Below are 25,461 nucleotides of genomic sequence, written 5' to 3'. Positions count from 1 at the left end.
CAAATTTTATTGAATGATTTATTGCTTAGGCATTTCTGATACTGTTTGTGGAGTTGGTGCCTAGTTTCCTACTGTTTACTATTTGGAAACCTTACCTTCCTAGGGACCGGTCAAGAAGTTTGCTATTAAGAATTTTGGAAAGTCAATATTTTTAACTTAAAAGAAACAAACCAGAGTTCCAGGCCCAGGTAGGTAGAGTTAGCATATTGTTCACTGGGTATTCTATAAAACCCCTCCTGAATGCACAGAGCAGCTATTTGAGGACTCTGGAAAGTAAATACAGGCAATCCTTGTGGCTTGGTTTTGATATGCGAGTTTCGTTCCGCTGTTTGGTTAAATAACACCAGTTCCCAAACAACACAATTTGAATTTCAGTTAACAAAGTTTATTAACTATGAGTAACTGCAAAAACTACATGCTTTGCTACTAGCTCTTCAGTTCGCATATTACTATGTAAATAAGAGATCACTGCTTTTGAAGTCTGTTGCTGATTGCTCACAGATATAAAACATAATAGTTGTGTTACTTTCTTGCCTTCTAATGATAAACCTATGGTGTGCTCTTTTACAAAAATTAATAATAAGGGATCGGCTGATAGTAAAACAATAAAGTGAAAAGTGATAATGCTGGAAATGAAATGTGAATCATATTATGAAGGAGTTCTTTGTGGAGTTATAAAGAAATAGCTGCCTGGGTGGCTCAGTTGTTAAGTGTCTGCCTTCGGCTCAGGTCATGATCCTGGGACCCTGGGATCGAGGCCCACATCGGGCTCCCTGCTCGCTGGGAAGCCTGCTTCTCCCTCTCCCACTCTCCCTGCCTGTGTTCCCTGTCTTGCTGTGTCTCTGTCAAATAAATAAATAAAATCTTTAAAAAAAAAAAAAGCTGCTGTTAGTGGGAATTTCGATACTGTTGCTATTCAAGAGTCCCTAGATATACAGCTAGAGGAATTTAGTGAATCATTTTTAGGGAATGAAAAAATCTTCTAAAGAAGACAGATTAATTTCTGGATTAAAACATCTTATTTTTTCATTCCATTTATTTTTTGCTCTTCTATGCATTACCTACAGTCATCCTAGTAAAAACTATATACTGAGCAAACTAATCTTCCCCAGGCACTGTTCTAATTATTTTACATACTGTCTTATTGTGCCCTCAAAAACAAAACAAACAAAAAAAACCAAAACAAAACTGAGAATTTTAGCTACTATGGTGTGAACTATGTGGATAAGAACAGAAGCAGAAGCAAAAGTAGCACCTCTGAGGAAATCACTGCTCGGCTTCCCTCCGGTCTTTCTGAATCATGATGTTTTCAGTGGTCACATCTCTTATTTGGACTACCCATTGACGCCTAGATGACTCCCTTTCATAGACTTGCTTTGCACTGTGGTCAGTCCTTTTGAGTTATATACTCTTTTTTCAGTTCATTAAATTTGACTTCTGTTTTGTCTCTAATTAGAGTCTTTCACATAGAGCCACCACAGAACTTTCAGAGTTCTCTGAGTATTTTAAAGTTTTATATTTTTATTTTATTTATTCATTCCTTTATTTTTAAAGATTTTATTTATTTGACAGATTGAGAGAGCACAGGCAGGAGGAGCAGCAGAGGGAGAGGGAGAAGCAGGCTCCCGCTGAGCAGGGAGCCCAATGCGGGGCTCGATCTTAGGACCCTGGGATCATGACCTGAGCTGAAGGCAGACACTTAACTGACTGAGCCACCCAGGCACCCTGATACTTTTATTTCAATGTTAATCTAAAAGCTTGTGTAGTTTTACACAATTTCATTTATCTGCTAGTTTCCAAAATAATGAGTTGGGGTTTCCTAGCATGCTCTAGTAGTGACCAGTGTTTTTTTTTCTCCTTTGAAGATCATTAACTCACAAATTTATGCAAGTGTTTGAATCCATTGTAGGTAATATTTCCATTAATGTTGAAATTATTTCATCATTGCCTAGAGAGAGACTTCTTTCTTTCTTTCTTTCTTTTTTTTTTTTTTTTTTAGATTTTTTTTATTCATTGGAAACACAGAGGTGGAGCACGAGCAGGGGGAGAGGCAGAGGCAGAGGGAGAGGGAGAAGCAGTCTCCCCGCTGAGCCAGGAGTCCGATGATCCCAGGACCCTGGGATCATGATCTGAGCTGAAGGCAGACACTTAACCATCTGAGCCACCAAGGCGCCCCTGCCTAGAGGAAGACTTCTTGACTTCTAAGTTTAAAAGCATGTCTTGACAATTTGGATAAACTATTTTATAATTGCCATTCAGTTTCAGTGCCCAAGTTTTATTTGCATTCGTACCAGTACATAGTAGTAATGTTTCAGTTATTTTAATCCAATATCAAATGAATGGAGGTAAATGAATAGACCTAATATGTAAATAATACATTCATCTCAAGTTGAGGTGAAAAATATGGCATAACATATTCTATGATGCTGTTTTTACAGTCTTTCAGATAGGGAAAATAGGTGGAAAATGGAATCATCATTTGGTACCTGCACAGGTAGCCATGCTAAACTCTTAGAAACTGTACCATTGGAGTCAGTACCACAGTCTTGTGTGGAGCATTGATTTAGCATTCAGCAAAATAACATCATCCATCATAGTAAGTTAATCTTAAATTGAGTTTTATTAGTGTTTTTTTTTCCCATTTAATTTCAAGTTTTGCTTTGGCACCTAGTTAGGGGTTAAAATCCTAAAGAGTTTAAAACAATTTTTATAATTTTATTATTTCTTTATCTCTTTGTTTTTATGTTTTAGGAGTCATCAGATCAGTTTCATATATCACAATTAGATTTTATGCAGTATCTCTTGTGTTATTGCTACTTTAAATGTAGGTTTTTTTAAATTTATTTGAGATAGAGTGAGAGAGAGAGCACAGGCGGGGGTGGGGGGGGAGTGTCAGAGGGAGAGGGACAAGCAGACACCCCCTGAACAGGGACCTGGACACTGGGCTTGATCCCAGGACCCAAGATCATGACCTGAGCCCAAGGCAGATGCTTAACCAACTGAGCCACCCAGGTGCCCCATGAAGTGTAGATTTTAATTCAATTATATTTTCAGTTTTGTATCTTAGGAGGAGGACCTGTTTTTGCCATGATACTTGTAGGAGTAATTAAAAATATTTGTCTCATTTACCTTTTACATTATCGTTTTTGATCTTTATATATCAGCCTGTTCATCTATTCAGTGGTGTATGATAGATCTTTTTAGAATTTTAAAATGAGGTTGCCAAGTAGTTTGTCTAACTTTTTATTTTATTTCTGAAATGATTAAATTTCCAACATTTGTTATTACTTCTAGATTTTGGGGTAATGGATCATTTCTCTTACTCTGTAATATTTTCCATATGGTTCCATGATGGGTTTTTTTGTTGTTGTTGTTATTAGTAGGGAGTTTGTGTGTGTGTGTAAATTCATTTTATTCATCAGCATTTAGCTACAGTTTAGGATTAGTTAGCAGTAAGCCCACATGAAAAGGATGATGGCAAGTTCTGCTTCTGGCATTGGTAGATAAGATTATTTTAGATAATCTCTCCTATTCAGAACAACTGGAAAGGCAAAAAAAAAAAAAAAAAGTAAAAGCTATTATGAATCTATCAGAGAACAACCAAGCAAGTGAGGGATTTTATAATCTAGATCTGGTAAAGATCTGTCAAAAATGGAAGTCCAGAAGGATGAGTTGTGCATTTGTGACTCTTCTTCGTGTAAGGCAGTAGCTGATTTCAAAAGAGATGGCTTAGAAGCAGAGAGGATAGGATCAAAGCTATCCATAGACTGGAGAGGCCAGGGAGACCAAAGCTGGAATTCAGGAATCTTCAGGCTTTCACTGGAGACACCAAAGAATGATAGCCTAGGAAAAATGATGAGCTGAAAATGAGAGAAGTGATGAACTGAAAATAGACCTGTTCTGATAGGAGCAGAAGCCCAGCTTTGAATCATCTTGGTTCCTAACTAGATTAAGGTTATTTGAAGGTTTCCTAGTGACCCAAGCCTGACTTCCTGCTAGAAGCAAAACCACATCCCTTCTGGAGGAAGATGTCATCATCCAGAGCTTTAAATAATCTCCACAATTTTTCATATACAATGTCTGTTGCATGATAATCAGGCATAAGAAAATATAAGAGGTGACTGAAAGTCAAGCGAAAAAGCCAGACAATAGAAACATACATAAGAATATAAAAAAATTAAAAAAAATATTAAAAAATTCTGATTAACCTGTTCAAGAAATTAAAAGACAAGATTGAGAATTTTGACAAAGAATTGGAAACTCCAAAAAAGAACCAAATGAAAATTACAGAAATGGAATAATATAACTAAAATAAGCAAATAAATAAACCAATCCTGTTAAAGTATGGATTAAATAGTAGTTGGTATTACATTGAAGAGAGAATTAATGAATTAGGCCAGCATAAGATACCCAAAAAAGAAAAATGGACAAATGAAGGGATGAATAATATAGAAAAGAGCATGAATGACATACAGGATTTGGTAACAAGATTACTTGAATATAACCAGATTTTCAGAAAGAGAGGGAGGAGAGAAAGGGCAGAAACAATGTTTGAAGAGATGATGGCTGAGAATTTATAACACAGGAAAGATATCAAGGTAGAGATTTCCATGATCTCTATGGGTCAAAAATGGGATAGCTACATATAAAACTTCACATTGTTATATCACAGTAAAACCACTGACAGAGTCAAACAAAATCTTAATAATTAGAGCTAGAAAGGGCAGACTATCCACAAAAAAAGCAATAACAAGAAATGACCGCTTACTTTGTTTCTAAAAGGACACTGTCATCAGGCCTCACTTGAAAGATGTGAATAATAAAGATAAACAGAAAGTTGATAGAGCTGGTTCTGTCACTAACTTGTGTGATCTAAAGTCATTTTATATTTCTAGTCCCTTTTTCATGTTACTGTTTAGATTTGAGCTCCTTAACATGGTTTAATTTTATTCAGAGCTTATCATAGGTTACTGATACACTATTTCATGTTCACTGTGTAAAATCGTTGGTCTACTTACATGTTAGATTTAATTTTCTTTTACTTACGTATAAATGATTCTCAAGGTAGACCTTGTTTTCCTGGGCCTTCTCTTTGTATTTCTCTGGATTAATAGACTGAGGCCTATAGCCAGTGAATGCTCAGGCAGGATGGTATCTTGTATATCCCAAATTAGGGAAGCAGGGGACAGAGAGTGTGGAAATATTAGCCTCCCCCCCGCCCCTCACCCCCCAGAAATGAGAGCAACATTAGAGGTGCATTCCTGAAATTTTATTTCTTTTAATACAGACTGCTTTATCCTTGGTTCTGCAGAAGAGCTAAATCCAAATAACCAAAGTGAGAAAGGATTTGCTCATTTCTCATTCATACTCTGTTTCATCTGTGCTTTCTCTTCAACTGAGGTTACTTTTTTTCTGCGTGGTTCCCCAAGGAAACCAAATTGTTCTCTCCATAAGTGGTGTTCTACTCTTTAATTTTGGCTGAATTTAGGAAACCCTGTCCTGTCGATCATTTTTTTTTTTAAGATTTTTTATTTATCTATTTGAGAGAGAGAATGAGGTAGCATGAGAGGGGAGAGGGTCAGAGGGAGAAGCAGACTCCCTGCTGAGCAGGGAGCCCGATGCGGGACTCGATCCCGGGACTCCAGGATCATGACCTGAGCCGAAGGCAGTCGCTTAACCAACTGAGCCACCCAGGCGCCCCGATCATTTGTTTTGACATTCTCTTTAAAGAGTTATGGGTGATTTGTTCTATGGATCTGTGCATTATTTTTATTATTTTTTATTTATCCTTGGATAAGAGATCTTGACCTGAAGTTGCCCAGCAGTTCAGGGTATGTGGATTTCCCTCAGCTTTACTCTCTGTTACCTTGGGTTTCAGTTGAATCCTCTTTTCAGGTCTGTAGCTGTGTACAGCTCTGAACATTATTCTTTGTATTTAGTGTCTTTTTATTTAATGCGCTCTTTAGGTCTAAAAGTTGTCTTATATCCCCTGCTGGCTGACTCCTTAATAATCTGAAGAGAGCGTTTGGACAACTGTATTCTCTAGTATCTATTAACAGTCTGACATCTGACCACATAGTTTTCTGGTATTTGAAGTCTTTGAATGAATGAAAAAGATGTTCTGATATGCAGTTGGGCAATGCACATTATTTTAATAGCAGCAGTCACTGTGATAACTGGTTAGTTTCCTATTTGTTATAGACCTGGGGCTTCTGAAGGAATGTTTAGAAGGAAGGAAGACTCTCTCTCTTCTTTCAGGTATATGGCCTTGTTAGGTTTCTAAGCATGGGTGGCACATCAATTAGACATTTAATCTGGTTTTGTAAGCCCTTAGGTAGTAGACTGGTTTTTCACATTCTGCTAATAGATAGACGGAATAGGTAGCAACAGATGCCTTTTAAAACCAGATGTTAGAATTGGTTCTGAGAATATTTATCTTTACTATGTTTATAGTTCTTAACACACCTTACTTCAAAATTTTTTCTGATAAAAATTCTCTTTTGGAACTCAGATAATTTCAGAAATAGCTTTAAAAATCTCTTGTCTGTTTGTATTTGGAATTTAGAGAGAATAACTTTTCCTTCATTATATTCTGTAATTTAGTTAAAAGAAAGCTTGGAACAGTCAATAGGCCAACTGCGGAATCAACGTTTATTGAGAAACTCAGGAGGGAGAAGTATTTCTGTTACAAGTCTGAGTCCAAGTGACCTTGATGGTGGCACTGTGACAGGTAAACTCTTCAGATGTTTTGAAAACTTTTTGTTTTACAAATATTTCTGAAGTCCATATTGGATACATTTAGTCTTTGGAGAAATAGGACCCATATACAATATACAAATAAGGTTAAGAAGATGCAGTTGTCAGTGATTTTGTGGTGACTATTTTGAAATATGTTCAGTAGGACTTTGTTATTCTATTATTTTCGTTCTCAGACTCGATAGACTACATAGAGTTACTTGACAAAACTGGATTTAATTGTCTGTCTCTAATCAAAACGAATACACAAATAGGATTTACTGTGTGGTGTACTTTCTAGATGAGAAGTCTTGTCCCAGCTTCATAGTTTTTCAAAGTCTGATTAAGAAATATTCTATGACACTTGTTAAGAACAGGTGAATTTTATCTTTGGTGCCAAGCTAGATTTCAATGGCTAGATTAAAGATGTAACACTTGGTTTGCCTGTAGTTAATCTTAATACTTTCCTATAACACTTAGATCACGTTTGAATGGAAAAGACTTAGAAAAGAACAGAAAAGTCTGCAGTGAAGAGAGGTGATTTACATAGAAGTGAACATTAGTAGCCCACATTGTTAATATTGCTGTTGATCATAATAAGGATTAAAAATTGGACACAATTAGCTATTTTTATGTAGTTTTTATTGATTTTTTTAAACAATGTTCAGATTTTAGATTACTTTGTTTGAAAAATTGTTTATATTTTAGAAAGACATAAAAGTTATTTTTATTTGCCAATTATTATTTTTAAATAAGGGAAATACTATATTACATCTTTGAAAATTTAGCAAATTAAAACCTTTGATGTTTTCTATCTCCAAGTTATTTCTGTTGCTCATTTTATCTGCTTTAAGATTAGAGCTGATTTTGTGGCCCTAGCAAGATACTTGGGAAATAGTCTGGGTTAGGGCCTGTGTATATATATTTTCTGAACAAAATTTTAGATTGTTTCTTCTCTTGCATGTTTTTATTCTCTTTTTTTCTTTTATCTCTAAAGAGAGCTACCGGTTTCCACCTACCTCACCCCTCAAGGACTATGGGGATCAACAGGGTACTAAGCGAATTAGGTCCAGAACTGGTGTCCGATTTGTTCGGGAGCCTGACGACATGGGCCAGGTACTTTTTTGTATTATTCTGTAATCGCTATTTGATTTTTTTTTTTTAAACCAAATAAACTATTTTATTTTCAATAAATAATTATCATTTATTTTGAATTTTGTAATGGAAGATGATGTTTTGTGGAACATTTAAAGGTGAGTTAAGCTGGACATGTTTTGTTTCCTTGTTGGGGTGGCTCACTCTTCTGTAAGCCCTGCTAAGTCAGCTACTTTGTTTCATATAAACAAGTTAGTCTTCTGTGTGTGGTTAACCTATTGATTTTTTTCACTAGTGTTTTTCCGATTGTTGAATCACTGATGGAGCTACTTAATAGAAGCAAGAACTTTTATACTTTTTTCATGTATTTCATGTATTCACTGAAGATTTTGGTTGTATTGGTTCTACAGATATATTTCTTTCTCTACTTTAAACTTCCCTACAAGAGCTGAAAAAATGTTTCTTGTTGCCTTGGGTAGCTAAATTAATCAGATAAGGACTAGAGGTTGTTGCTGACTTTGACATCTATGTTTTGGTTGTTTCAGGATTGTGGGCTCAAAGTTTGTCAGGATACTCAACTGCAGCTTTTACTTGTTATAGCTTAACATAGAAGTAACAGAACCAAGTGCACAAGAAGATGCCTTGTAGAAACTTTTCCTTTACTGTGTTACTTATTTTTTTGGTAGGTGCAACTTGCTAGAGTGGATTATATAATGAAGCCTGGAGCAGAGAACAATATCCTAACATGATTCATTTACTCTTTCATTCTGTTTATTTAGTGCTAGTGTTCTGGGACAGTGCTTGTGCTTGGAAACAGGAATAAGTAAAACTTGCCTTTTCCTGGAGCTTGTAATCTGTGTGGGGGTGGCTACTTATTAATCAAATAAGTACACAGATTCACCCTTAACTGTGAGCTGAGTTGCAAGCTACAACAGAAAGCACAGGGCCATGGGAGTGTGTGGTAGAAGGACTTGCCCCAGTCAGGGAAGGTTTCCTGAAGAAAGGCTGATGGGCTGAGACCTGAAAGTTCAGTGGGTCATTTTAGGTAGAACAAATACTTTGGCAGAAGGAAGCTAACACCTGTGAGCAACCTAAAGAAGGCCATGCGGCTGAAGACATATGAAGGGCTGAAACTGTGTACAGCCTTGTAAGGGGGTGACAGTTATTTTGAAAAGATCACTCCACCTTTAATGTGGAAAAATGGAATCAGTGTGGGCAAACCAATAAAGAGGATATTGCCATGTTGTGGGTGTGAGATGCTAGTTACTTGGATTAGGATAAATGGAGTTGGAGAGAACGGGTTTGGGGGTAGACTTAAAAGCTGTTTGGTGGGTAAAATGAAAGGTCTTGAAGATCAGATGACCATTTGGGGAGGGTGGGAATGATTGAAAAGGAGGTATCAAGGTTGAGTCCTAGGGTTCTGGTTTGCAAAACTGGAAAACCATGGCAAAACCGAAGTGAATGGTCTGCTCTTCGTTTACTGTATTACCTCCACTCCTTTCTTTTTAACTGTTCTTCCTGATTTTAAGTCTCTTAAGATGACCTTTAGCTCCACATTGACTGTGTACTTTCTTTTTTTTTTTTTTTTAAGATTTTATTTATTTATTTGACAGAGAGAGACACAGCGAGAGAGGGAACACAAGCAGGGGGAGTGGGAAAGGGAGAAGCAGGCTTCCCGCCGAGCAGGGAGCCCGATGCGGGGCTCGATCCCAGGACCCTGGGATCATGACCTGAGCCGAAGGCAAACGTTTAACAACTTTAGGTACAAGGAGCCCCGACCGTGTACTTTTTAATGCCCTGCACATCATTTGTCATTTTGTTTGCATGTCTGTCTCCCGTGTTAAATTCTGAGCCCCTTGTTTCCTACCATAATTGCCGGCACTGATTAGTTGCTCAATGTGCGTTTGTTGAAATTAATGAATTTGTTGTTTCTGCAAATCTCTATAACTTAATTTTTTGTTGTAAATTACAGTATATATGTACATATATGGCATACATATTTACAGTTAAAAGTACAATAATTTAAAGAAAAATCCACGTAACCATCCCCTAGGCCAAGAATAAGAGCATTATCATACCCCTAAAGGCTCCTTTACACTCTTCCTTTCCCTAAGGGCTGTCAACTATCCTGACTTTTTTATTAATCATTCTCTTGCTTTAAAAATAAAACAAGACGTTTGCACTACTTACATCTTGTTTAGTATCCCTTTGTTTAAACTTTATATAAGTGGAATAATACTGTATGTCTTCTTTTGCTTTTTTTCAATTGATGTTACATTTTTGACATTCAGCCTTACTAATGTGTAGGTAGGTTTGAGCATTTCATTTTTACTGCTGTATTATACTCCACAGGGAGAATATATCGCAATTTATTTTTATCCATTCTGTTTTTTTTTTTTTTTAAAGATTTTATTTATTTGACAGAGAGCACAAGCAGGGGGAATGGCAGGCAGAGGGAGAGGGAGAAGCAGGCTCCCCGCAGAGCAAGGGAAGCCTGATATGGGACTCGATCCCAGGACCCCAGGACCATGACCTGAGCCGAAGGCAGTTGCTTAACCAACTGAGCCACCCAGGCACCTTATCCATTCTGTTCTTTTTTCTTTTTTAAAGATTGTATTTATTTATCTGACAGAGACAGACACAGCGAGAGAGGGAACACAAGCGGGGGAGTGGGAGAGGGAGAAGCAGGCTTCCTGCAAAGCAGGGAGCCCGATGCAGGGCTCAATCCCAGGACCCTGGGATCATGACCTGAACTGAAGGTAGATGCTTAACGACTGAGACACCCAGGCGCTCCTCCATTCTGTTCTTAATGGACTTTTGATTTTAGGTGTTTTCATTATGAACAGTGTTGCCCCAAACATTATTGTACATGGTTCCTGGTGCACATGGGTAAGAGTTTCTCTGCAGCATGGATTGGCATACTATGGCATATGGTCTAGTTGAATAGAGTTATTGTGTAACACAGCCATCCTAATTTGTTTATGGCTACTTCTGTGCTAAAATGGTAGCATTGAGTAATTTAGACAGCGATTGTATAGCCTGAAAACCTGAAATATTTGCTGTTGTACTCTTTACAGAAAAAGTTTGCTGACTTTTTTTTTTTAGGTTATCTAAAAGGCCCAGAATTACTGTACTATAAAGGATGTGATGGTTTATATATAAAAAGTTATATGTAACTTTTCAAAAATTGCTTTTCTTTGGAAAAATATTTCTTTCAGAATAGACATGTATTTTATTATGTCTTAATAACATTATAAAATTTGGGCATTAGTGCAAAAAATAAGTTCTTACTAACCTTAGTGAATCTTCATGGAAGAATTAAACAGAATCCTAAATGGATAACTGTGTTTTTGTCTTTACCAGCTTCATGCTTTTCATCAGTCCCTCCGAGACCTCAGCAGCGAACAAGTTCGGCTTGGAGATGATTTCAATCGGGAACTTGCCAGAAGAAGCCGGTAAAAGCCGAATATGGTTTTTGTTGGAGGCATGAGTTATTAGAAGAACACAATAAGTTCTGTAATTGACATGTTTACATGAATTTAAAAAACAGGGCTGTTTTTATACCAGTATTTTAAAATTTATTAAAGGAATAGTTTAAAAATCCTTTGAATTTAGAATGTACTATGACTCCTTGTTAGATTAATTTCATATATTTTTAAAGACTTATTTATTTGAGAGTGAGAGAGAGCGTGTGCTCTCATACATGAGCAGGGGGAGGAGCAGAGGGAGAGGGGCAAGCTGACTCCCTACTGAGCAGGGAGCCTTCATTGGGGCTTGATCCCAGGACCCTGAGATCATGACCTGAGCTGAAGGCAGGTGCTTAACAGACTGAGCCACCCAGGTGCCCCTAATTTCATATTTTTAAAAAACATTTTAACTTACCATACTGGAGTGCTGCCATTACGGAGAGATACATTGTGAGACCTTAGCAAAGAGGTCGATTTGCAAATACATTGGAGGGGGTGAGAGGCAGAGGCAGAGACCAGTCTGATATTTTAGCTTTCAGTTGGAATCTTCAAAAGTGAGTGGTTTATATCTGACAAGTCTTTGCAGTTTTATCAGTTCTGGGTAGTCCCCAACAAGTATCACTTTATTTAAAATTTCTTCACTGTCTTTTCATTTTCATCATCAGCAGTGACAGTTGGTTTTCATTTGGAGGCCATATTTTTACAAGGAACCAAACTTTTTATCCCTTCTCAAGAGTCACAATCTATAGACAACAGTGATGAGGGAACAACAAAGCTGAGTGGAAGTTTGTTTACCAAGTTCACTTGCTAACTCCCATTCCAGCTGACAAAATCATTCCACACACCAGCTTTGTGTTGCTATAGCAAAAAGGGGGTCAAAGCTATAAATGTAAATCTGCGATTATTAATTGTAGTCTGTATAACTTACCTGCCTTTAAATGAGGAAGGAAGGAAATTTAGTAATAAGAATTAAACACCTTACTATTACTCCTACTACTAGTAGTTAATATTATTGAACAGTTACTTCATGTCAGATAGATTTAGGTTTAAATTTTACAACAACCCAAATTATTATTATTATCATTTTCATTATTATTTTTTCCAATTTTTGGATATGGAGAGGGGCACAGAGAGATGAAGTAACTCAACTTGCTGGAGTTCAAATGGGGTATGTGGTCTAGACAGGATTCAGATGTAGGCATATGGCCCCAGAGTATTTGCTCTTTACCAGTTATGGAACCACCTGTGGTTCAAGATCATTTTCGTATATAGCTGGTATGAATAAAGAAATTAAGTTCCTGAATTTTGAGCTATACTGTTGAGCTATGTTTATTGTTAATCTTTTAAGCCAGTAAGGGTTAGTTAATTTAAAACTAGGTATTTAGTTTTGACAAGTTAATAAAATTAGTAGAATGGTGTCAGCATTCTAATATAGTATGTTCTTGGATTGCTTTATTATGTAGCTTTTACACATTTGAAGAAAGGTATAAATTAAGCACTAGGAACATGAATTTTAGAAATTTGTCCTATAAGAAGACAAAGGGGAAGTTGTAGGGATGATTTATTTATTTAGTTTAAATGATCATTTGGATGTGCAGTGGTGGACTGGGAATCTTCTGATCCATGGGCTGGTATGGTCTGCTAATAGTTTGTATGACACAGAGGCATGTGTGAGGCAGAGAAACTTTACTTAAGCCAAATTAGAAGTCAAGTTTCTTGTGAAACCTGGTGACTTAACTTTGTGAATGAGGAAGATTTTAGGATCCCATTCTGCTTTCCTTATAACACAAGAGTAATTCTCAAATCAGCACCATCGGCATCAGCTAGGGATTTGTAGAAATGCATATTCTTGGGCACCATTGCAGATCTGATTCAGCAGTCCGTCTTAATAAGTCCTCCAGGTGTTTCATATGTTGGCTAATGTTTAAGAACCACTGCAGTAGAGTATTATGGAATAACTATTTATGTCGTAAATTTAATTGTGTATATTTTCTCAGCCAATTTAAAGTATTTTTCTTTGCCTAGGTCGGATGCTGAAACAAAAAGAGCTTTGGAAGAATTGACAGAAAAACTTAATGAAGCCCAAAAACCAGATGTGGTAAGAACTCTTTGTTAATAAATAAATAAATAAATAATTTCATATGCAGATGATAGTGTGGCTGGGCTCATCGTAATCACAGTCAAGTTTAGTAGATTTTAACTTTTTGGGTGATGTATGCCATTTTGTCTAAAATATATTCTTGTACTTCTTATAAAATATTCATGAATTTTGGGTATTAAAGTTTTAAATGTTTATAGTGGTAATATATTAGAGATAGAATTATTATTTGTTTAATTTTTTAGAGTTTCCTTATGAATATTCAAAAGAGACCCAGTGATTCCATGGCTTGTGTTAAATGATGTTTGAAAAATATGGAATTTCTTGGTAGTGACTCTGTAGCACTCCTCATTGAGTATTTTCAGTATTTTTATTTCACATACATGTGTAATCAGAATTGCTGCAAAGACCTTGCTGTCTGTTGTTTGACATGATGCCAATTGAAAATACCCCGAATTCTCAAGTTTTATTATCTCAAACTCAGACTGTTGACAGTCATTATTCAGTGGTTTCTTTTTATCAAATCACTGTCCTTGTGGAATTAAAGTGAAAAATGAAGTACATACAGTGTCTGTTTCTTTGCATCATCAGTTGTTTCTCTGTTTTTTTTTTAGGAGAAAAAAATCAATAGAAATTGTCAGTTAAACTTGGAAATTTACCAACTTCAGGAGCAATGTGTATTTAGTCATATCCCACAGTACCTTTTGTTTTTTCAAGACCAGGAATGGTAGCAGGCAGAATTTTTTTCTTAACATGTTTTGTTCAAACTGAAAGTTTCTGAATATAGGCAGATATTTTTTTCTGCTGTTTTTATTGTGTTTACAGTTCTTTACATAGATATGTTGAGTTTATTTTGGAGTTTGAATTTATTGGCCACATATGCTAAGAGATGGATATGCTCTATTTTTAAAGAGATCAACTTAGTTACTCTTCTTGCGGTGAAATTTGCCTGTTTCAAAATTTGAGTAAACGTCTGGTCACATAAAAGCACATTCCTCTTGTACTTTCGGTGCTGATTTCTTTGTGAAGTGCCCCAGAGAGGTGAAGATATAATGTCTGTCTTTTGTTGAAATAGACAAAATCTTCGCAGTTAGGTGCCTGATGATATGTCAGGTGATGCTGATGTGTGATCAGGAAATGGGATACTTCTTTTTTTTACATAAAGTCCTAGATTTTTCAAAGCATACCAAAACCTTCAGTTTAAGTTGTGCCAGTCTAAAATACTTGAACTATCATACTTCAAAAAAAAAGTATTTTCTGAGATTAACACATTGGAGCCTTTCTTAGTTAATTGCAGTGGTTCACACAGCAAGAAGTCTATGCCATTGTCTGATTTACATACTAGCTAAACAGGAAGTGAAGACGCACTTTGAAGAATGTAGCTTCCAGATCCTATTTTATAACTTACTAAATGATCTTCTGGCTCTTGTCATATATTCTAGAGTGGAACCTGTCAACTTACAGCAGAACCTGCTGAAGCTTTCTTTTTTTTGTTTTTTTTTTTAATTTTTAATTTTCTAAATTTGGAGGTATAATTTACTTACAGAAAAGTGTATAACTCAGTGAATTATTACAAGGTGAACAGGCCCATGTAACCACCACCCAGATCTAGAAATAGAACATTACCAGTGCACGAGAAGCCGCCTCATTCCCTGTCCCAATCACTAATTACTCCTCCTTTTTCAGAGATGACTATTTTGACTTTTTACCCCTTAGGTTAATTTTGACTGTTTGGAATTTTTATGTAAGTGGAATCCTATAGGGCATGGTTTTTTTGTGTCTGTTTTTTGCTAATCCTTAAGGTTATGATATTCTGGGCGTTGTGTCAAGTACTTCCAGTTCATTTTTACTGCTCTTTGGTATTCCATTGTATGGATTTACTGCAATGTATTTTAACATGATATTTGAATTATTTCAAATTTTGGGCTATTACAAATAAGGCTGCTGTGAGTAATCTTGTTCATGATTTTAGTGCCTATGTACATGCATTTCTGTTGGTATGTAACATGTAGTGCAATTGATAGGTGCCTTCACATTTAGTAGATACTAATAAACAGGTTTCCAAAGTGGTTGCCTTAATTTGCACTCCCACTGGCAATGCAGAATTCATGTTGCTTTTCATCATTTCCAATACTTGGTATTATTAGTCCTTCAATTATAGCCAGTTAGGTGTTTATAGTGTCTCATCATGGTTGTAATTTGCATTTTCATCATTACTAGATGATGAACATTTTTCACATTTTGTCTTTTTTAGAGTTTCTCATCTTTTGGCCTGATATGGGCCTTATTTATCACATCATTGATATTTTTCCCCAATTTCCTACTGAATTGTCTCAGGAATCCACTCCATTCTTTTTGTTTGTTTTTGTTTCCTTTTGTTTTTAATTTAAATTCCGTTAATTAACATATAGTGTATTATTAGTTTCAGAGGTAGAGTTCAGTGATTCATCAGTCCTATATAATACCCAGTGCTCATTACATCATGTGCCCTCCTTAATGCCCGATTACCCCTTCCCTCCACCCCCCTCCCCTCTGGCAACCCTCAGTTTGTTCCTATGATAAGAGTCTCTTATGGTTTGTCTCCCTCTCTGATTTCATCTTGTTTTATTTTTTCTTCCCTTCCCCTATGATCCTCTGTCTCATTTCTCAAATTCCACATATGACAATTGTCTTTCTCTGGTTGACTTATTTCACTTAGCATAATACCCTCTAGTTACATCCACATCATTGCAAATGGCAAGATTTCATTTTTCGATGGCTGAGTAGTATTCCATTATGTGTGTATACACACACACACACACACACACACACACACACACACACACACTACATCTTCTTTATCCATTCATCTGTCAGTGAACATCTGGGCACTTTCCATAGTTTGGCTATTGTGGGCATTGCTTCTTTAAATATTGGGGTGCAGGTGCCCCTTCGGATCACTACATTTGTATCTTTGGGATAAATACCCAGTAGTGTAATTGCTGGGTCATAGGGTAGCTCTAATTTTAACTTTTTGAGGAACCTCCATACTGTTTTCCAGAGTGGCTGTGCCAGTTCGCATTCCTACCAACAGTGTAGGAGGGTTCCCCTCTCCACATCCTCGCCAGCATCTGTCATTTACTGACTTGTTAATTTTAGTCATTTTGACTGGTGTGAGGTGGTATCTCATTGAGGTTTTGATTTGTCTTTCCCTGATGCCAAGTAATGTTGAGCATTTTTTCATGTGTCTGTTGGCCACTTGTATGTCTTCTTTGGAGAAATACCTGATCAGGAATTCTGCCCATTTTGATTGGATTATCTGTTCTTTGGGTGTTGAGTTTGGTAAGTTCTTTATAGATTTTGGATACTAGCCCTTTCTCTGATATGTCATTTGCAAATATCTTCTCCCATTCTGTTGGTTGTCTTTTGGTTTTGTCGACTGTTTCCTTTGCTGTGCAAAAGCTTTTTATCTTGATGATAGTTCATTTTTGAACTATCAGTAGTTCAAATAGTTCATTTTTGCCTTTGTTTCCCTTGCCTTTTGAAACGTGTCTAGCAAGAAGTTGCTGCGGCCGAGGTCGAAGAGGTTACTGCCTGTGTTCCCCTCTAGGATTTTGATGGACTCCTGTCTCACATTTAGGTCTTTCATCCATTTTGAGTCTATTTTTGTGTATTGTATAAGAAAGTGGTTCAGTTTCATTCTTCTGCATGTGGCTGTCCAATTTTCCCAACACCATTTGTTGAAGAGACTTCTTTTTTTTTTTTTTCCATTGGATATTCTTTCCTGCTTTGTCGAAGTTTAGTTGACCATAGAGTTGAGGGTCCATTTCTGGGCTCTCTATTCTGTTCTATTGATCTATGTGTCTGTTTTTACGCCAATACCCTACTGTCTTGGTGATTACAGCTTTGTAATATAGATTGAAGTCTGGAATTGTGATGCCACCAGCTTTGGTTTTCTTTTTCAAAGTAGGAATCTTCTCCATTCTTTTTAGTGACTATTGGCTATTTTCTTTTTTGAGATGCCAGTTTGCTTCTTTTGCCCACTTTTTTTTTTTAATTGGGTTGCTTGTCTTTTCATTACTGATTTGTGGGAGGTCTTTATTTTGTATATGAGCACTCTGTAAGTTATATGTATTGCAGTGTTGTCTCCAATTGTCTAGAGTTGTTTTGTCTCATTCTTAAAACTCTCTTAATGGGGTCTTCTGTTGAAATTTAATCAAGTTCAGTTTTCTATCTCTTCTTTTGTGGTTAGTGCTTTTTTTGACCTGTTTAAGAAATTGTTCCCTATCCTCAGATGATGAAAATATTTTCTTATGTAGTATTCTAGAAGCTTACTGTTTTACCTTTTACGTTAAGATCTGATATCTACTTGGAATTTGTGTTTAAGGTATGAAGTAGGGATCATACATTTTAGATGAATATCTAATTGATTCAGTTTCATTTATTGAAAGAACCACCCCTTTGTTACTTTACAGTTCTGTCTTGGTTGGAAGTCAAATGTTCATATATGCAGACATCTGTATCTGGACTTACTCAGTCCTCTCGTTCATTTGTCTATTCCAGTGCCCTGGAATAGTCCTGTTGTCTTGGTTGGAAGTCAGATGTTCATATATGCAGACATCTGTATCTGGACTTAATTCAATCCTCTGGTTCATTTGTCTAGTCCAGTGCCCATATTACATTGTCTTGATTACTGTTGTTGTATGATAAGTTGTGAGATGGTAGAGTAAATCCTTCCACTTTGTTCTCCAGGTTTATCCTGTGTATTCTTTACTCTGCATTTCTGCATAATACATTTTAGAATCAACAAGTGAAATTATTAAAAACCTAGGATCTTTGTTAGGTTACATTGTATATATAGGACAACATGGAGAGAATTGACATTCTTATAATGTTGAATTTTCCTATTCATGAACAGAGCAAATTCTTCCATTAATATTTTATAGTTTTTTTATCTAGAGATCTTATGTCTTAAAATCTTAATTTTAAGATTTATTTTTTGACTTTGATATTTTTATGCCATTTTATAGAGTATCACTTAACATTGAAAAAATTAACAGTCTTTGTCTTTTTTAATTTTTAAATATTTTTTGGGGAGGGAGGGGCAGAGGACAAGGGGGAGAGAGAATCTTAAGCAGGCTCCACGCTAGGCATGGAGCCTGATCTCACAACCCTGAGATCATGACCTGAGCCAAAATCAAGAGTTGGATGCTTAACTGACTGAGCCACCCAGGTGTCCCATCTTGAGCTTTCTTCATTTCTTTCCATGTCTCATTCCTTTTTGCATCCTGTGATTCCTCATCTGCCTTAAGAACATACTTTGAAATTTTCTTCAGAGTGAATCTGCATATGCCTGAACGAATCCCATTTAGAATTTCATTTGGAGTGGGTTCTTTGGTGACAGATACTCTATTTGTCTGAAAATGTCTTTATTTCACTTTCTTTGTTGGAAGAGATTTTCAATGGATATAAAATTCTAGATAGTCCTTTTTTTTTCCCCCTAGTCTGTATTTTGAAGATATTTCATCATTTTCTTAGTTCCATTGTTTCTGTTGGGAAGTCAGCTATTAGTCTTGTTCGTGCTTTTTGTATGGTAATATATACTTTTCTCTAATTTGCTTTTGAGTTTTTCCTCTTTCTCTGGTTTTCTGCAATTTTACTGTGATGAGCTTAGTTGTGTTCTTTTGATTTGTGCTTATTCCCTTTGTCTCTTATGTTCATTTTTATAAGTATTAATTCATTGTTTTTTATTCCTTATTTTGAGTATTTTCTTTTGACCTTTTATTTAATTACCTGTTCTTTCTTCAACTGAATCAACTCTTTTAACCCCCCCACTGATTTTGTATTCTCAGTTATCACATATTTCACTTTAGAATTTTGATTTCATTGTTTTTAACTTTGTAGTTCTTTGCCCAAATCCTCAATCTGTGTATCTGTGTGTCATAACTTCATTGTCTAGATCTTATAAAAGTCTGTTTCTATTTCTGTAATCTCTTATTTTTCTTGGATTTTGATCACATTGTTTTTGCCTACTGTTTATTTTTGATTATCTGGTTACTTTTGTTTGACAGAAAATATATTTCATTCTTATTTGATAAGGATAAGTAATTTGATAATTATGTATTAGAATATATATTTACTTTTTGTTATAGGTCAAGGGCCATAGCAATCATGGATTACCTTATTATTTTTGTTGAGCTATTTCAATGTTAAAACCTCAGTGCTGGGTTTCAACTATTTCTAGTTCACCTTATTGCTAGTGGATGACTCTTCAGGAATCTAGCCCAAAGGCTGGGGGTGGGGTTGGGGAAGTTTAACTAGGCACCCCCTTCCCTTGGAAAGGCTCTCAACTCCGGTTTTTCCCCTGTAGCCCCACACATCTGTTAAAAACTCTGTTTGGCTTCTCAGTATCACAACTGCTTTTTCAGAAGTGGGCTGATATTTCAGGGAGAAAAGATGGACTAATGTCTCTGAATTTATTTCTTCTCTTTCATCTTGGTTTCATATATCTTTCCAGGGCTTTAAAACTGCTTTTTGTTTAAAATTTCTAGTTTTTTGAATTATTTTTAGTGAAAAGTTTGGTCTGAATTATCTAGAATGTCATTTTTCGAAATGGAATTCCCTGAATGTTTTCATATATATATATGGTTCTGTTACTATATTTGATATTTCTAATGCTATTTCTAACAGGGTTTTGTTGTTTTATATCCACTGTATGAGGTTCGTTTAACTTGGTACATAGCTATACAACTTGTGAGCATGCTTTTAACAAAGGTTTTGCTCCAACTCAGATATCCTCAATGTTCTGAGATTTTTGTAGTTTTGAGTAAGCTGTGGACAGTTGTACTGTCATGCTGTTTTTTGATGGTGTTAGTTGGGATAGTTTGAGTTTGGAGTTTGAAAATACTAATTTGCATAGTGCGCATTGCATTTGTTAATGTTTTACCCTTCACTGCTTACAAAGAACCCATAATGAGTTATTTCATTTTTATTTCTTTTATATAGCAAATAAAACTAGCATGTACCATCTACAGTCAAGAGTGTTAATGGGGGTCTGAAACGTAATGACTGAGCTTAGAGTTAACAGCTGAATTCAGAGAAAGTCCAACTTCTTTTATCCTTATTACCATGTATCAAGAATTATTCCACATCAGATAGAGCTATGATTGCACAACTGGACGTTACACCTCACTAGTGCTCAGCTCATTGGTATAATTGGTGGATACAATTCACCAGTTTACCTAGCTGTCCATTGTGCCCAGCTCCTTGGGATGTATCCTTTTATATTGTCTAAACCTGGAAAATTATACACACTTAATTGTGCTCTTGGTTGAATTGTTCAGCTGCTAGTTTCTCCCATCAGGTTGTGTTGCTATGGTTTGTTTTGTGTTTTCTGTAATTTGCTTTCAAAGTAGGGGTGTCTCCTAATTGAGGGTATCTCATACCTCATGTGTGTGTATGTAATCCTGATTAAGAAACAATTGTCTAATGCAAAACTTAAACATTTTTGAATTTTAGAAGGTCTTCTGAAGGCCACATGATATTTGCTTCCAGTTTATACAAGGCTTAATATAGGTTTTCTGACTCACTTATTCCAATTGAAGTCAACATTTACATTTTATAACTGTTTGACATATTGTGTTGTATTTGTGAATTCATGATAGCATGCTGTCAGAGAATATGCAGTTTTGTTATTTGAACATTAAAGTTCTCAGAGGCTGCAGCTGTTTCCCCCCTCCAGATTTAAGTTTGAAATAAAATTACCAAAGTGATGCACGTTCACTGTGGAAAACTTTAAAAATGTTGTACAAATATATAAAGAAAAATGAACGACTGCCACTATCTCTCACCAATTTTGGTTTCTGTTGGTACCCATTGTTATTCACATTTATTGTGCATTATTCTGAGCTTACAGTTGTTTATCATGCATTTTCTCAGTAACTAAAATATATCTTGAAAGTTTATAGGACACAGTTTTCTTTGAGAGGCAAAAAGTGTTGGTTCCTATCAGACATGCCAAGATTTGATTTGTTAATCCTTTGTGATTCATAGACTTTTGTTTGTTTGGTTTCCTTTATACTTCCCATTAGAAGGGCATAGTTATTATTTATAACATGTTCTGGAAAATATTTTCAGTTAAGACTTAATTTTGGTAATAAACAGTCAATATTGCGTGGGCCTCATACCACAGGGAAAATTTCAGTTCATTAGTTGTCTAGATTCTACCCATCTGAGTGTGATATGAGTACTTACTAAGTTTGATTACTCATGAAGGAAAAGTCAATTTTATTTTAGTTTTTTATAGGAGGGTCACTGTTAACATGGATCCAGTTGTTTCTGGAAGAGTTGGTCATTAATTGAACTCAGACTTCTGTCAACACTGCATTTAGGATAACATGGTTATTGCATATGTTACAGCAACAGAATATATAACATGTTTACTGAAACAGATTTTAAACCAGCAGATATTGTTCAAGGTATGAGGAATCAACATATTCAACAACATAATCAACAAAACCATAACACAATCCCAGAAACAGAATGCTTTTGCCTTCTTTAATTAAATGCTAACATTAAAAGCTATTTTAATTTGTATTTTGCTATTTTGCTATTTTTATAACTGTAGAGATTAGGACTTTTTCCTATCTTAGTAGTAAATGTAATTGAATCAAATCAATTAAGTAACATGGTTAATATTTTTCCTTTAGGTCTCAGAAATGGAAAAAAAAAGTGAGGAGGCATTAATAATTGTAGTCTTTAATTCTTATTGGGAGTTATCTTATTCAAAAGTTGTCAATATATGCTGTGTCATTAGGTATAGAGTCCATGCCCTTCCATTTAGAACTGTTTTTACTTGCTCTTCCTTTGGTCTTCCCCATGTCAGGAAATGGCATCACAGCCATCCAGAGGTCATCCAGTATTCACTGTAGATCTTTTCTTCATACCACAGTCCCAACCCGTTATAAAAATCTTGTCCTTTTTATTACTGAAGTCCTGCTCAGTTCCTTCTACTTCTCTCTAATACTTCTGTCCAGGCCACTGTCATTTATGCTGACTGTGGTGGCCTGCATGGAACTTGCTCTCTTTCTCTTTACACTTTCCCCATCTGTGCTTCTCACAGTAGCCAAGTGATATTTATTTATTTATTTATCCATTCATTCATTTTAAAATTCCAGTAGAGTTAAAATGCAGTGTTATATTAGTTTCAGGTGTATAATACAGTGATTCAGCAATTCTGTACATTACTCAGTGCTCATCACGTTAAGTTTACTCTTCATCCCCTTTACCTATTTCACCCATCCTGCCACCCACCTGCCCTCTGGCAACCATCAGTTCTCTATAGTCAAGAGTCTCTGTTTTGGTGTGTCCTTTTTTTTTTTTTTTAATTTGTTTGTTTTTTTTTTAATTCTTAAATTCCACATATGAGTGAAATCATATGGTATTTGTCTTTCTCTGACAGACTTATTTCACTTAGCATTTTATCTTCTTGAGCATCTATATTGTTGCAAATGGCAAGATTTCATTCTTTTTTATGGATGAATAATATTGTGTATTTATACCACATTTTCTTCATTCATCTATCGATAGACAGTGGGTTGCTTGCATAATTTGGCTATTGTAAATAATGTTGCAATAAGCATATTGTAAATAATGTTGCAGTAAACTAATTTTTGAATTAGTGTTTTTATATTATTTGGGTAAATACCCAATAGTGGAATTACTGGATCATATGGTAGTTCTATTTTTTTTTTTTTTAGGAACCTCCATACTGTTTTTCACAGTTAACCGATTTTTAAAAAATCGTCATCACAGTGATTTATATCTCTGCTTTTTAAATTTCTACCTAAGATGTTTCTATTCAGAATTCCTTGTGACGGCTGATAGTACCTGTATTATCTGGACTTCCGTATGTATCTTGAATTTGTCAAACTTATTCCTACATTAGGGTCCTTGCTGTGGCTTCTCTTCTTTCCCAAGGTTTTTGCATGGCTGGCTCCCTCTTGTCATTCAGGTCTCCAGTGAAATGTCACCACCTTGAGAGAGGCCTTGCTCGCCTCTCATTTTTGTTACAGAATTGGTAGCAGGTAGTATACTAAACACACTGTTCTGTATATTGCCTTTTTCATTTAATGTATTTTTGAAATATGAGAATATTCCATATTAGCATCTAATGAGCTTTCTAATTCCTTTTACTAATTTAAAGCATTCCATTGAATGAATGTTCCATGATTTAATCAGTCTCCTATTGATGGACATTTATGTTATTTAAGTCTTTTTCTTTTATACACTACACTGCAATTAGTGATCTTGTACATGTGCCATTTTTCATGTGAAAAAGTAAATTGGTAGAATAAATTTCTAGAAGTGGACTTACAGGAATTAAAATACGTGCATTTGTAATTTGTTACATACAGCTCAGTTTTAAAATTGGTATTTTAAATGCCCTCTTTTAATACTTTCAGTTGAGAATTAGCATTTATCTTCCCCTTTTCCAAGAAGGATGAAAGGTGGCTTACCTTAAAATTACAATATGTGTTATTTTAATTCTAAGTGGCCTCTAATATTGAGTTTCTCCTTCCCTTTGGTATCAGATATCCATACTCTTCCTCTTATCATCCCCTGACCCCAACAGTTTTGTTCAGGCACATGGTTACTCGGGTAGAGATGACATTTCCCAGTTTCCCTGTGCAACTTCTGAGCTTGAAAACGAAGCCATTTGTCCAGTAATTTGTTTTCCTCCTTCTCTTTATGTGGGTTGAAATAAGGATGTAGCACTTAACCAATTCCAACCTTGCAGGTTAGGATAACAACCTAGGGTAAGGTAGAGCAACACATGGGAGGAATCTGGATCTTGGAATGACCTTAGGAAACAGAGTAGCCTCTATCGGTCCTGCTTTCTTCTGGACTGTAATATGAGATAGAAATAAGCTGTTACCTTCCTAAATTATACCTTAACTAATATAGAAATGTAAATAGAAATTGATGAAAAAGAATAGACAAAAAGAAAACAAGAACTATCCAAATGAGTATTTTAGGTCCTTGGTTGTTGTTGACTTAGGTAGAGTTGTGTGACTCAGGGTGTTAGTGGAAGAAAAAGTAACGTATTTTGAGCATATTGATCTGTTTGGATGATTGGGTCTATGAAGACACTTAGGTGGCCTTATACTATGATTATAATTCTACCACTGTTGGAATTCCTAAAATACTTTGTGTTTATTCATTTTCATTCATGCTAGTTTGTGCATAGGTTTTATTTTTCTAAACACTGACTAGCTGTAATGTCTACTCATTTTTGTTACTTACTGTTGTCTTCAGACTTGACTAAAATAGAGAAAGTATATTGTGATTTACCCATGTTCTGATGGTTGTATAAGGCAGTAGTTGTACTTGCTTAGTGTTTTGTAGTTCATTAAGCCCTTCTATCAGTTGAGTTTCAGTCATAAATAACAGAAAGCCTCAAGTAACAGTGACTTAGAAAAGACAAAAGTTATTTCTCTCTTATGGGAAAATCTTACGTAGAAAGTTCAGGGTTCCATGTGGTGCTCCCTACAATGTGTAAGGGATTCTGGCTCTTTCTGTCATGTTCTTGTTGTTGCTTTTTCCTGTTACGGCCTCAGATTCATGATCTAAGATGGCAGTATGTGTGTACTAGGCAGCAAGATGGAGGAAGGAATGAGTATGAGAGCAAAAGGTGCTCATGTGTATCTCTTCTGGATAGTTTCTGGAACTTGTCACTTGACACTTATACCTGTATCCCATTTGCCAGAATTAAGTCACAAGGCCAGAAAATGTTTATATTTGGCAGTCACCTATCTAGTTAAAAATTCCTTTACTGTAGAAGAAATGGGGGTAGGGGAATAGATATTGGAAAACAACTTAATTTCTACCATATAAGTTATACTTTTGTCCCATTACTTCTGTACTTTTTGGTCCACACTACCCTATGTGGCTAGCAGGGCAAATTATTATTTCCATTTTATGGAAGATGATGCTGATTTTTTGGAGAGATTAAATTCCTTGAACAGCTCAGTATGCACTTCGTTTAGAAAGCTAATCACAAGGCCAGTAGGCGGCACAGCTAGGATT

General features: G+C 35.7%; 1 protein-coding gene across 8 annotated transcripts in view; it reads left to right on the top strand.

Annotated features, from left to right (window-relative positions):
* The window catches only part of CEP128 (centrosomal protein 128), a 390,388-nt gene that overhangs the window by 27,221 nt on the left and 337,706 nt on the right, over nucleotides 1-25,461 (top strand). For all 8 annotated transcript variants that reach the window (XM_025869528.2, XM_025869531.2, XM_025869529.2 and 5 more), the window contains 4 exons: nucleotides 6,604-6,730; nucleotides 7,733-7,851; nucleotides 11,194-11,285; nucleotides 13,323-13,395. In XM_025869528.2, coding sequence (XP_025725313.1) covers nucleotides 6,604-6,730; nucleotides 7,733-7,851; nucleotides 11,194-11,285; nucleotides 13,323-13,395 — 411 coding nt within the window. The remainder of the gene's footprint in view (nucleotides 1-6,603; nucleotides 6,731-7,732; nucleotides 7,852-11,193; nucleotides 11,286-13,322; nucleotides 13,396-25,461) is intronic.

Source organism: Callorhinus ursinus, unplaced genomic scaffold (assembly GCF_003265705.2).
Source record: "Callorhinus ursinus isolate GAN/ISIS: 27379988/994484 unplaced genomic scaffold, GSC_fseal_2.0 scaffold8, whole genome shotgun sequence".
Classification (NCBI taxonomy): Eukaryota; Metazoa; Chordata; class Mammalia; order Carnivora; family Otariidae; genus Callorhinus; species Callorhinus ursinus.
The sequence above is the reverse complement of the archived record's forward strand: the minus strand, read 5'-3'. Positions and strand labels throughout refer to the sequence as shown.